This window comes from Amphiprion ocellaris, chromosome 20, assembly GCF_022539595.1.
Source record: "Amphiprion ocellaris isolate individual 3 ecotype Okinawa chromosome 20, ASM2253959v1, whole genome shotgun sequence".
NCBI classification, from domain to species: Eukaryota; Metazoa; Chordata; class Actinopteri; family Pomacentridae; genus Amphiprion; species Amphiprion ocellaris.
In genome coordinates this window covers 20,116,280-20,128,663 of record NC_072785.1, presented here as the reverse complement: position 1 = coordinate 20,128,663, position 12,384 = coordinate 20,116,280, and the positions used below count along the sequence as shown (strand labels likewise).

General features: G+C 40.6%; 2 protein-coding genes across 6 annotated transcripts; both read right to left on the bottom strand.

The window, feature by feature from the left end:
* Positions 1-959: 959 nt before the first annotated feature.
* On the bottom strand, positions 960-11,478 carry srrm1 (serine/arginine repetitive matrix 1). 5 transcript variants are annotated; one of them, XM_023285307.3, is made up of 17 exons: positions 11,330-11,478; positions 9,536-9,625; positions 9,249-9,371; positions 6,915-7,085; positions 6,539-6,633; positions 6,217-6,441; positions 5,929-6,114; positions 5,722-5,841; positions 5,308-5,516; positions 4,935-5,015; positions 4,005-4,091; positions 3,659-3,794; positions 3,456-3,545; positions 2,867-3,349; positions 2,560-2,746; positions 1,946-2,119; positions 960-1,827 (listed from the first exon to the last, which is right to left on the bottom strand). In XM_023285307.3, the coding sequence occupies exons 1-17, from the start codon at positions 11,348-11,350 to the stop codon at positions 1,792-1,794; spliced, it is 2,514 nt and encodes an 837-aa protein (XP_023141075.1). In that variant the 5' UTR covers positions 11,351-11,478; the 3' UTR covers positions 960-1,791. The 5 variants fall into 5 exon arrangements, with proteins under 5 accessions (XP_023141075.1, XP_023141074.1, XP_035810999.1 ...); XM_023285306.3 differs by having other exon boundaries at positions 960-1,805; XM_035955106.2 differs by lacking the exon at positions 4,005-4,091 and having other exon boundaries at positions 960-1,805.
* Positions 11,348-11,885, bottom strand: LOC129347749 (protein FAM133-like). The gene is made up of 2 exons (XM_055005743.1): positions 11,578-11,885; positions 11,348-11,500 (listed from the first exon to the last, which is right to left on the bottom strand). Exons 1-2 carry the CDS (start codon positions 11,883-11,885, stop codon positions 11,464-11,466), a joined length of 345 nt encoding a protein of 114 aa, XP_054861718.1. The 3' UTR covers positions 11,348-11,463.
* Between the last annotated feature and the right edge of the window lie 499 nt (positions 11,886-12,384).

The following is a 12,384-nucleotide window of genomic DNA, read 5'->3' as shown; positions in this document are numbered from 1 at the left end:
TTCTGATGAAGTAGTGAGTTACTGAATATTTTCATGAGGCATATTAAAGGAGCCACATTACACAAAACCAGTTTATCATCCATCATCTATACACTGCTTAATCCTCATTAGGGTCGCTGAGGGGGCTGGAGTCTATCCCAGCTGACTATAGGCTAAAGGCAGGGGACACCCTGGACAGACCACCAGCCTATCACAGGGCTACAAATACAGACTAACAATCACAATCACACCTATGGACAATTTAGAGTTACCAATTAACCTCAGCAATGTTTTTGGACTTCATGTTACGGGCTGCACAGTGGCGTGGTGATTAGCACTTTCGTTTTGCAGCTAAAAGATCCTTGGTTCGCAACTAACCTTTTAACCATATGCTTAATTTCCTGCATTCTGGTTCATTTTAATGCACCAATTTGTGTCTTTTCTGTCAGTTCATGTTGAACATTTTATGTAAAGGAAAACATATTTGGGCATAAGCACTAAGTGAAGTAACCATTATTTATACAGCACATGAAACACCAGCTGTTGAGCTAAAGTGCTTTCCAATGGATAAATAAGACTGGTGCTGTGAATATACCAAGACCCTGCAGTGTTATATTCTGTGAATTTACCTTAATACATTTTTTTGTTGATAAAACTGTAGTTATATTTCAGATATAATAAAATATTCAAAGACCCTACACAAATGTCTAATTTGCCTACAAGAACACACTTTCCTGGTAGCTGATGTACGCTGCACTATACTGTCACTGCAGAGTATCACTTTGCATATTTATGAAACTAAATGTTAATCCCCCTTTTTGAATGACTACACAGTAACTGTTATACCCTATAACTCTTTCAAGTTTGCAGTTTTATTACCTGTGGTCTTTCTTCTACATTCATCTGAATCTAAATTATGTCAGGTGACAGGCATGAATGTTAAAATCTTACTGTGCTTAGAAAAAACAATAATAAATTGATCCTATATAAAAAGGTTTTAATTCTGAAAGGATGACAAGATGACAAGAGCCAAGGTTACTAAATACAAATCATATACTAGAGCAGTCCCACAGAGATTAGCTTGATACAACGGTGTCAACATAAATTGCATATCAATCTGTTTGGAAAAAAAACTTAAAGCATTTATCACATTAGATTGTTTTAGTCTTCAAACAAGACAATTTAGGAGTCAGAAAAAAGCAGGTTAATGATGCCAAAACACCTCTATTACAAGTTACAATATGGGATTAGACATTCTGTTACGGCCTCTTCACGGCGCACACAGCAGTGTCCCCGTTTCCACTACTAAAAGGCAATAATAACAGTATGTTACTGTATGGTGGTTTTTCCCTACACTTCATAAGGTCAGTGGTTCATGCACATCAGAGACAATCACTGCACATGCAATCATTTCTCAATGGATCTACTGTAAATTGTGGAAAATATCAAACCTGCCCAACTCAAACCTCAGGGCTTCAACTCGTTCCCTGCTCAACAATTTAAAATTATGGACAACACAAGTTTCTTTACAGTTTAGATAATACACTAACCGACAAATCAAGCTCTTAAAGAAACACACTTTCCAGAATGTACCAAACCAGTAAAAAGAAAACAAGACTCAAGATTTAACAATTTGTACATTCTAAAGCTGAACCAGGTTGATGACAAACATCAAAAGTGAGTGGAAAATTCAAGAGGAAGAAAGCCTCTTGTTTTCAGGACATCTGTGATGGAGACAACTGGGCTTTTCTCATGGAGCGCAGGGCCTTCTCTCTAAGGTGCTTTTCCAGATCATCCAAGCTGTCGTCAACTTCACTGTCTGATTCCTGGACCAAAAGCATGACATATCTTTAATTCAATTTAACCACCTGAATAGAAACACAGTTGGCACAAGGCAAACATAACATACTTTACTGAACAGAAATAAGAATGCCTTAGTTGCTAACGCCTCAGAAACAGACTTTACCTTTCTCGAATCTCCATCTTCCTCCACACCTTGGTTCTCTGGTCCATCCCCAGATACAGCTGCACCGCTCTTCTCCTTCTTATGCTTCTTGTGCTTTTTGTGTTTCTTCTCTTTCTTATGTTTCTTTTCCTTCTTCTTCTTCTTTTTCTTTCCACTGACATCAACATCGGACGTCTGCAATGAAAAAGATTTGTGAAGACCAGACCAAAAGGGCCACTAAATAACAAATATTCACCATCACACCAATGAAAGACGCTAGTAGCATTAGCATCAAAGAGGGATTAGACCACAACCGGTTTCCCACTTATTTCAGGACAATTTCCTGGAATGATCTTTTGACTTTGTGTTTTCAGGATGCATTCAAGGAATCTCAGTGTTAAAGCTTATTGAAAGTGTAGATGAAATGTGACAATATTGTATATTTATTTTAACAGTTAATAGTGCTGTAGATTTCCAATTTACTGCTGTTGTAATTTTGGTTAATCAACTAATGTGAAATATTTTACAGCATAATTTTGTTTTATTCTACTGATACACAATATTTTCCTCCAGTGCCCTTTTCCAGTGAAAAAAGTACAATGTCATATAGCTTATCTATGTCAAAAAGCTCAAACCTTGCTTGGAGATCGACTGCCAGAACCACTGCTGGCCTTTTTGGCTGGTGGTGGAGATCCACTGACAGAGCGAGATGGTGAGGGGGAGGCAGATGCAGGGGCTGGACGTTTTTGAGCTACTGGTTGCGGGGACACCGATCTGGATCTGGAGGACACTCTCCTCATAGGCTGGGGGCTCGGAGACGGTCTGTGAAGAACATACAGGTGACATCAGGAGGACACCCAGAGCATGCTGGAACATACACAAACTGCAATAAGACTAATTACATCATTCTGACTGTCCGCTAAATGCTTGCTCCTTGTTTACCTCTGGTTGTTGCGTGGCTCTGGTGTGCGGGACACTCTGCGGATGAGTTTACTACTGTGTGAAGGGGACTGCTGTCTCCGCTGGTTCAATGGAGATGTACTGGAGGTTTCAAAACGTCCCTGAGGACTGGAGGAACCCCTAACAGTGCGACCGCGGTTCACAGGGGACGGGGAGAAGCGTCTGGCTGATCCAACAGGTGATCGCGTGTCCCTGCTTGGCCTGACAGAAGGCAACATGGGGCTCCTCCTGTGTCTGGGTGGAGATGCGGAGGAGGGAGGTGAGCGTCTCCTTGGAGCGGGAGAGCTCCTACGCTTAGGAGACCTGGAAGGGCGTCGTTTGGCCCCCGGAGAAGAACGTTTTGGGGGTGAATTCGACAGCTTCCTCTTCGGAGGTGGCAAAGGTGAAGGGCTGTAACGTCGCTGGATGGGTGGAGAATATCGTCTGGGGGACGGCGATCTACGGCGGGGTGGAGGCGAAGGAGACCTGGGAAGCACAAAAGTGAATTGTGATAAAAAGAAATTGCTGATAAGTAATATTTTTCATTATTTTTGAAATCATAAACCTTGATACAAAATTGATACTCTTGTACCTGCGTCTAGGAGGAGGAGAGGGAGATCTACGACGTCGTGGGGGAGAGGGGGAGCGACGTCTGCGTGCAGGAGAGGGAGAACGTCTTTTCCTGAAAAAGTATCAATAAAAAAAACCCCAACATGTTAACAGTATACAGAACTGGGATTCTGGAGGGTTAATCATTGAGATAATAATGTGCAATTACTGTGTTAGGTATCCGACCTTGGTGAGGCGTCCCTATGTCGCCTCCTAGGGGAGGGTGTACGGCTTCGTCTTCTCCTGACTTCACCATTTCTGGCCCCTGGTCCTGCTGTTGGCCTTTTAGGTCCTTCATCTTCTGAGGAGGAAGACCCTGTATCTGAAACCACAGAGACAGAAGACATCAACAACTGTTCTAAAGTAACCTTGACTGTATGCGGTCAGGAAAAAACACCAAGGTTGGGGTTAGGACACAGCTTCAAAAGTCCATGAGACGATGAGTGCAGGATGACATGGACAGAAACTTGGTTAGAGAGAGGGGGAGGTTGGGTATGGGTAAAGAAAGAACGGGGATAAAAACGCTTTTAACCTGAGGACGACTGTCGATTCTGCCTGCGATACTGACGTCGCTGCTGCACCGAATCTGCTGTTGCCCCTTTCTCATTTTTATCCTCCTCTGAAATGTAGAGCATTGAGTGTCTCGTCAGTGTTAGCAAAGCCATGAAACAGACTGCCATGGAAATGTTACAGATAATACAGTAAACAGATCTATATGCCTGTTTCTGAGTTTTTAGGAGATTTTATCATGGCAATGAACAATGTGACCATTTATTTCTAATACTAGTCTCACTTGTGTTGGTATCGTGTGTTTCGTCATATTTTTGTTCACTGTTTGTAGTGACGCTATAAATAGGATTAATACATAAATATCATACAAAATTCTCACAGCAGGCTAACCAATGGAAAAACTTTAAAAGGAACCTTTGGCACAGATTTACTCTTCCTACTACCATTTGCTACAGTCTAAAACAATATAAAACAACTACTGTAGTGGCAAGCCAAAGTGTGAGTATCCATTTTTAAAGATGAAATAGGCCTTCCACACAAGCTCCTGGTATTGTCTTCATGGTGTATTTGTCATGGACCATGTACAAAAACATCTCAGAGGACTGAGATGCATTGTACAAGATTTAGCTACTAGCTCATTTCCATCTGCAGTCCTTCAGCAGGTTTTCTGCAGAGGTAGAACAAGCTTCTGCCATTAGTTTAGCAACCTCAACTTGTGGAGCATTTTAACAAATTATACTTTTGTAAAGGGACATTTTCTACACAGCAAGTGTGGTAAGTCAAGGTGTAAAATGACTTCAGACCAGTGAAAATCTGTATCCTGCCTCTACCTGCTGGAAACCTGGTGAATTTTACCAAGTGGCTGGGAACTCCATATAATCGGTCATCAATGTATGACCTGTGAGGTGAAACACTAGTTTGGCTCTTTAAACAGACTAAATTTACAGCTTACCTGACTCTGACCCTTCAGAGGGTCTGGCCTTGGCATTATCAGATGGAGAATCACCCCTTCCTCCTTGTTTTCGCTTTAAACCTGAATAACAAGACACAGAAATTTTTTATATGCATTTATGATAATCATTCTCTTCTACTAAAGCGCTTGAAATAACCATTTAGTCCTTAAACATTGTAAATGCATAGGAATGATTGTACTTCTATAAGTTCATTCACACAGGAATTTAGCCATCACAAAGGTAATCTACTTAACAATTATAGGAAATTTCTGACACACAGGAGGAGTCAGGGAGCTGAAAGTGCCATGTGGTTGTGAGTACAGGACAAATACATTGTGAAGTGGACTGGAAAAAAAACTGTAAAGATCATACCTGCTGATCTTGGTGGTGAAGCAGAGCCCCGGCCCCTTCTGGCCCGTGGAGACGGTGATCGTCTCTCTTTCCCTGCGGGGCTAATTGAAGTGTCAAGATGATGGGCCTGTTTTCGGGGTGGTGTGTTAGATATTCTTTTCATCGCTTTTTTGGGTGAGCGAGAGCCTGAGGAGCTGCTGCCAGAGGATGAAGCAGAGCGAGAACGCCTCCTGCAGGACACACAAATAGTAACAGCTTCTTTTAAAATATGCATGCCACAGAAAATGTACACGGCAGCACCGAGTAGTGATATAAAACATTTACTGGAAAGAAAAAAATAATTCACTTTAAAAAAAAAAAAAAAAAAAAAAAGACCAAAACACACAAGAACGGTCTCTGAAACCACTAGACCACGCTGCCTACAGCTTCACTGACCTGCGGACAGGGGAGCGCCTATGTCTGTGTCTAGAGCTGGTGGGGCCACGCCTTGGGGGACTCCTTCGACGAGGAGACATTCTCCTTCTGGGACTTTGTCTTCGACGAGGGGAATAAGATCTGACAGGGTATAAAAGACAATTCAGTCAAAAGATGTTGACAATAAAACCCAGCTGTGAGTTAACACAATTAATACCAAGAAACTACCTTGAACGAGAGCGTCGTCTGCGAGAACGGGAGTGAGAACGGGAGCGGTGGTGAGGTCTTTCCCTCCTGGTGTCCTTCTCTCTTTCACGAGACCTCGGTCTGTCCTCTTTTTTATGACTTCTTTCTGGGGAGGGTTCTTTGACTTCAGTCACTGAGTCTGCTTTTACCACCTCCACAACTGCATCACTGCAGAACAGAGAAAGACATTTAAAGGAAGGAAGTGTAAGTTCTAAATGTTACCAGTTAAACTAAGGTGAACAGTCCAAGCAAAGCAAGTATTCCACTAACCAGGTGGAAGAAGCTTCTTGGATAATTGGTTCTGGCACTGCTCTTCCTGGTGTATCAGTTTCTACAAGCTGCTCCAAAGGTTTTGTTGGCAGCTGCATCAGCGGTGGAGGTGGTGAACTGCTACTAATAGGACTGGCTTTACGTCTTGGGGAGCGTGAGGGGCTGCGCTTTCTTTCCCGCTTCGCTGGCGACCTTCGCCGTGGTGATGGTGACCTTGTCTTACGCCTGTGCAAAGAAGCAAACATGGGAAGTTTCAACATTCTGTAGTGAATTCTCTAACTCAGCTTTCATGGACTGGTCTCATTATGTAAAAAAGTCTGACCTTCTTGGGCTCTTTGACTGAGCCCTCTCTCTGATGTCCTTGTCCTTCTTGTCCTCGTCTATCTTCTTCAGAGAAGCAAGCTTCTCCTGTTCAATCTGCCAGAAATGGAAGAACGGGGGAATAATGTTACAATCACAAAATATACATCTTCTAATGTGCAACGTTCATGTACAGTCTTCTGTGGTGCAGAATACAGTTACAATATTACGGCATTACTATTGCATTGTAATACATTATTTAGCTCTTAAAAATACTATCTTACAAAAGCATATCTCCAAAATTAGACACTAAGGCTGTAAGATTTATTTAAACCATTGTCTTTTCTTGTCCGGCTAACCATCCATGAGCCATTTCCCTAACTTCTGGAGGAGCTCACCTGTCTCTGTTTGATTTCCTCTTTCTTCTGTTCCAGAAAAGCAGAGGGGATGCCAGCAATGTTGTCCTGGGCACTCAGCAGCAGGGGCCACAGGTCCTTCATGAACTCCCGGGCATTCTTCCCATTCAGAAAGCCTGTCAGGTTGATCTGCATCATCTTGCTATCCGGGTGCTGCAACACACACACGAAGGGGGGAGAGAAAAAACCATATGGTCGTTGAAATAACTGAAACCAAATATTTGGGGGAGGTAGGCTCCCACCAAGGGGGATTCCTACCTTCTACTCCTCTAAACTATACCTGAGACTATTAGTTAACCATATTAAAAACATGTAAGACACTGACAAGTATATTTAACGTCCCTGGGTCCAATACTGGAATCAATTACCAAATAAAATAAAGTGTCACTAATTTAAATTGCACTCACAAACTCAGGAAACTGAGAATGCAAGCTAGCTGAGGGGAGACATATCTAGTGATGTAAAAATGGCATGCAATACTTCTGTTGTTAATCCCTAAATATACTATCTACCACTGAAACTCCCATAACACACAAGAATTTTGTCATTATTAGATTTCCTCAGTGCTAACCCACTACATTACATTCTGTGTCACTACCCACCCCTTGTTTTCCAGTCTCCCCACAGTCTACACTTCAGGAGTTAAACAAATAGCCACAGTACAGAGTGCATTAAAACCCAACACTGCAAGAACAGTTCCGGTGTCTTCAGTGAGTCCCGTGGGATCAGTGGGCACGGAGCTCCCTTGGCTTGCTTCCGCCTCCCTACTGCTTGAGACTCAACCACCTTGAGCTTAATGTTATATCATTTATCTAAATTGCAAGAGACGAACAAGCAATAATGAGTACACAGTTACACAAAAACTGAGTTTTATTTCAACAACTTATTGAGAGATACCGTAATCTCAGTTCTATTACCATTTCTTTCCATTATGTTACAGTACCCTTTAAACTTAGCTTTAACAGCCCACCCACCAAAAGCTATGGCAAGCAAAAGATTAAATAAAAAGAACAGAAAATAATATATTCATGTGTGATGTTGGTGTGACGTATGGAATATCTGATTTTTACAAAAAAAAATAAAAAAATAAAAAAAAATACTGAAAGATTAAAACTCATTAAATAGGGTTACTAGCACATAAACTGAAAAATAGTGTGTATGTAAATTACTTTGGTTTCTTCATCCACATTAACCTTTTACCTATTGCAAAAAGTACGTCTGTGCAATGGAAATTACCCATTATCCAGACATCCCAAGCGGTTTGCTGCATTAGCGGAGCACAGAGTATGCTCTAAGGAAATGGAAACTTTGGGCCATAATGACTTTATTTAAATAAAACATCCTACATGGTCCAAGAACATGCATAATTTAGCCTTCAGAAAATAAATATACAATATCAGTGGGGCTCAGCATTATAGCTTAACTGTCAAAGAAGCATTTTGTTTAAGATCAAAAATATGACTAATAAAAATATTTCAATGAACTTACACTAATGTAACTGTAAGCTGAAAAGTATTGTTTCTTGTGAAACCTCTTGTTTTGCTGACCTCCAGTGGTTGAAGTTCTCAATTTGTTACAGCGATTTAAAGATGCATTCTAATTGTGTTCTTGACAACCTCACATCACTGTATGGTGTGGTTAGAAGTGCAACACGAAACACTTTTGACCACACCGACAGAGGTGCAAAAGACTTGAAACTTGCAATCAGGGGTGGCCAGTGAGACAATACGTTTCAGTTTGGTGTAAAAACCACAAAATGTAGATATTTTTAAAAGGCTGTGATAAATACTTCAACTTTTCCTGTTTTGAGCCTATGAATCCAGTTAAATTTAAAGGGACCTGGGAAGTTTATTGATGCACTGCAAGTACCTACGAAGAATATGATTATGGCATTGTTTAGGTGTGTCTTTCACTGACATGATATAGGTGATCCCTGCATATAACTCACCTCAAACCACACACTGCATCATGAAGGGAGAGTTGGGCTCAGTGACTTTGGGCTCAGGAGAGAGCTAATTAGGTGTTGGTGCTATACTTCTGATGCAAGGTATAACATCCATATTGGTTCAGGCCTTTTAAATCATAAATCACATCATCATTAGAAGACTGCTGAATAAAGGCACTTTGTCACATAAAAGCAAAACATGGTAATGTCATTATAAATCAGTTTTACACCAATTGTTACTTTCCCATTCAATTTCAGTTTGACTAAGATGTGTAATTATTTGCTTATATATCCCTTCTCATTGACAAGCAATGTCCTCAAAATTATGACAGTTCTGAAAGAACAACGACAAAAACAATTTAAGACATTACCTTCTCCTCAAGCTGGTTAAATATGAACTCTATGACGACGTCATCCTCGAACCCCAGAATCTCTGTCACTCGCTGAGTAATCCAAGGTTTGATGACTTCTAGGTTCACTTTGGTCATGTCCACCTGATGGTGAAACAAGCAGCCAATAACACCCAGTTAGTAAAGACATGATTAAATATCTAGTGGTTACAAAACTAACAAACAAACAAACAAAAAAAACCCAATTTGGAACAATTAAGAGAAAATATACAGTGTCAAAAAAATCGTATCAATCTCAAGGATCATACCTTCTTGTCCAGACATTCTGCAAATTTCAGCTGCTTCAGCAGTTTTTTCTGCTTGTTGCTGAAACGGTTGTCTTGCTCCGCACTTGTACCCTGTAAAGTCAACAATCAAATATCAGTTGAATTGTTCAGCTGATAATCACAAGTACAGACAAATTAAAGAATGGCTGATACATGTTTAGCACATGATTTGGTTAAGACAACTTCCTTGTTTTTTCCAGCATTACATTGCTGGAGTCTAGTTTACCGTTGTGCCAAAAAAAAAGATTGTCACCCAGTTTACGTACTTGTATGGCTGCTTTTATTTGGATCAAACAGTCATGATGTGTACATAATACACACAATAATTATGATCAAAGAAATGCCTACAGTTTCTACTGTAATAAGGCATGATATTTGAGACTACAGTAAAGCTGCAATGATTAATCAATTACAAGCTATCAGCTATATATCAGCTATAACGCATGAAATGCAAACTACTTCAATAATAGGCTCATTGATTTCAAAAATTCCAAACACTCTGACTCTAACTTGGGTTGTAGACCAACCAAGATATTTGAGGGCATCATTTAGAGCTTAGGGAGACTGTGATCAGCGTGTATCTTCACTTTCTGACATTTTAAAGACCAAATAATGCATCAATAAATCCAGAAAATAATCAAAAGATTATACGACAGTTCAAATGGTTTATAATATGTCTACAATCCTTGTTTGTACTGTAATTATCATATTTTAAAGAAATGTTGTCCTTATATATTTGCTATTGCCCTGTGGGCTATGGCCTTTAATATATAATTGTCATGAATTAAATCAAGTCCTTTCGACGCACTAATCAAATTTCTGTCTCGATTTGGGGGCTGCAGGCACTTCTTGGCAAAAGAAACCTGTCTTACATGAAAATTGTCAATTAAAGCTCCTTTAAAGGATAAAGAACTGGATTGGCTGTAATCTAATGCACAGAGGAGGTAAAATAATACAGAGACATAAGGATAAATGCTCCCACGGATCAGTTTTTGGCAGACCAACACTTTTTGGAACAACATGTGTCACTGACATCAAAACCAAAGTAGAGTTTAAGCTTAGGTAGAAAACATCTCGTTACTTGTGTTATCATGTAGTAACTTTAAAAAAAATAAACACGCAAGCTCTAGAGACCACAGTATCATGCTGTGTTCAGACAAACTGAGTCAGATATGACATTGATACCACTAAGCTAACATTAGTCAAGCTAACCACCTGCTTAATCCTCCAAGGAAAACTGACGGGTAATATTAGCCGCAGTCTGGAAGCTATTTTGACCGGCAAAAGAGTTGATGTGGACAGAAACGTAAAATATGCATACATTTTGTCATCGAATAAACCTTAAAGTCTGTTTATTCAAGCTAGCATCAGCGTAGCAGTAGTCGTGACTAGCTCGGCTGAAGCAGAGCAATGCACCGCCCGGGCGCCATCTTTAGCCTATGCTAATAAGTTAGCTGTAGTTAGCTAGCTAGGCAAGCGCGTCTATTTTCTGCAAACGTGTCTGCAACAAAATGTCTGCAGGTTATAGTACATATTTAATACGGGGTTACATGACGCTGTAGGGTAACAAACGTTCATTTTATAAACAATGAGGACTGATGGCAAAACACGAGTGTTTTCTCTCAGGTGATAGACGAAGCCCTGACCGTACTGTTCCTGACTGTATGGCCCTCCAGCTAAAAACATACGGCACGTTAATGTCAGAAAGCGTCGCCATAGCTTCATTCAACTCAGCAGCGAAGCCACCAACAGTCAGAAATAAGTTAAAGATCTTACGCGGAAGAATCCCGCGTCCATTATTGGTGAAAATGAATGGTAACAGGCGCAGTCGAGAAAGACGTGTGCAGCTCCGGTGAGAATCTGAGTGTCGAGCCGGATGGAGGGAGCGCCTCTGCAGGGAGCAACGAGCACTACAGCTGCTGTAATGAGAGCGCCGAGGGGGGAGGACTGACCAGACGGAGTGAAATTACACACGAATAGTTAGATTTCCTTCATTAGCAAAATGTCTCTTTGAAAGAACTTACAATGCGAAATAGTCCATGTCCGGATCTAAAAATATAGGTCTAAGATGATTATTCTTCTTCTTCTTCTTCTTCTTCTTCTTCTTCTTCTTCTTCTTCTTCTTCTTCTTCTTCTTCTTCTTCTTCTTCTTCTTCTTCTTCTTCTTCTTCTTCTTCTTCTTCTTCTTCTTCTTCTTCTTCTTCTTCTTCTTCTTCTTCTTCTTCTTCTTCTTCTTCTTCTTCTTCTTCTTCTTCTTCTTCTTCTTCTTCTTCTTCTTCTTCTTCTTCTTCTTCTTCTTCTTCTTCTTCTTCTTCTTCTTCTCATTATCCATCTTATGCCGACCCTAAATCACAGTGAGCTAGAATGCCCCAGAAACGGGAAACTTGGCCCCATACATGGAAATGATGGGAAAATGCTTCCTGAGAAACTTGAGCCCAATCGGCCATATGGCGGCGCTGTATTTAAGGCCTAAAATACAATCTGATAGGCCACGCCACTCACTTTATGTCCAACTGACTGCAAATGTGCCACTATATTCCAGCTCATATCTTATTTATTATTCTGCTGCTACTTTCTCTATTTAGGATTCCACAAACCAGTGGGTGATGTGGTGGTCACTACGTCCATCTTTTAGATGCAGTATATGCTTGGACCGTTATGTTCTGCCATGATGGAGTTTTTGTTGATTCGTGCCATGTGAAAACATTATGTAACATCTAATTTTTTGATTTAACTGTATTGACACCAAATTTGGAATACAGCTTTTTGGGACTGAGCTACATATGTCTGCTGTAAATGGGTCTGGTCTGCCATAAACATGACCATCATCA

Bases quoted from the DNA above. Each gene is read 5' to 3' on its own strand.
- LOC129347749 (XM_055005743.1), bottom strand. From the start codon at position 11,885: ATGGATAATGAGAAGAAGAAGAAGAAGAAGAAGAAGAAGAAGAAGAAG. The intron at 11,501-11,577 runs GTAAGTTCTTTC...CCGTCTGGTCAG, and splicing joins GACATGGACTATTTCGCATT to TCCTCCCCCCTCGGCGCTCT.
- srrm1 (XM_023285306.3), bottom strand. From the start codon at position 11,350: ATGGACGCGGGATTCTTCCGC. The intron at 6,634-6,914 runs GTGAGCTCCTCC...CATTTCTGGCAG, and splicing joins AGGAAATCAAACAGAGACAG to ATTGAACAGGAGAAGCTTGC. The intron at 2,120-2,559 runs GTTTGAGCTTTT...TTTTCATTGCAG, and splicing joins GCAGTCGATCTCCAAGCAAG to ACGTCCGATGTTGATGTCAG.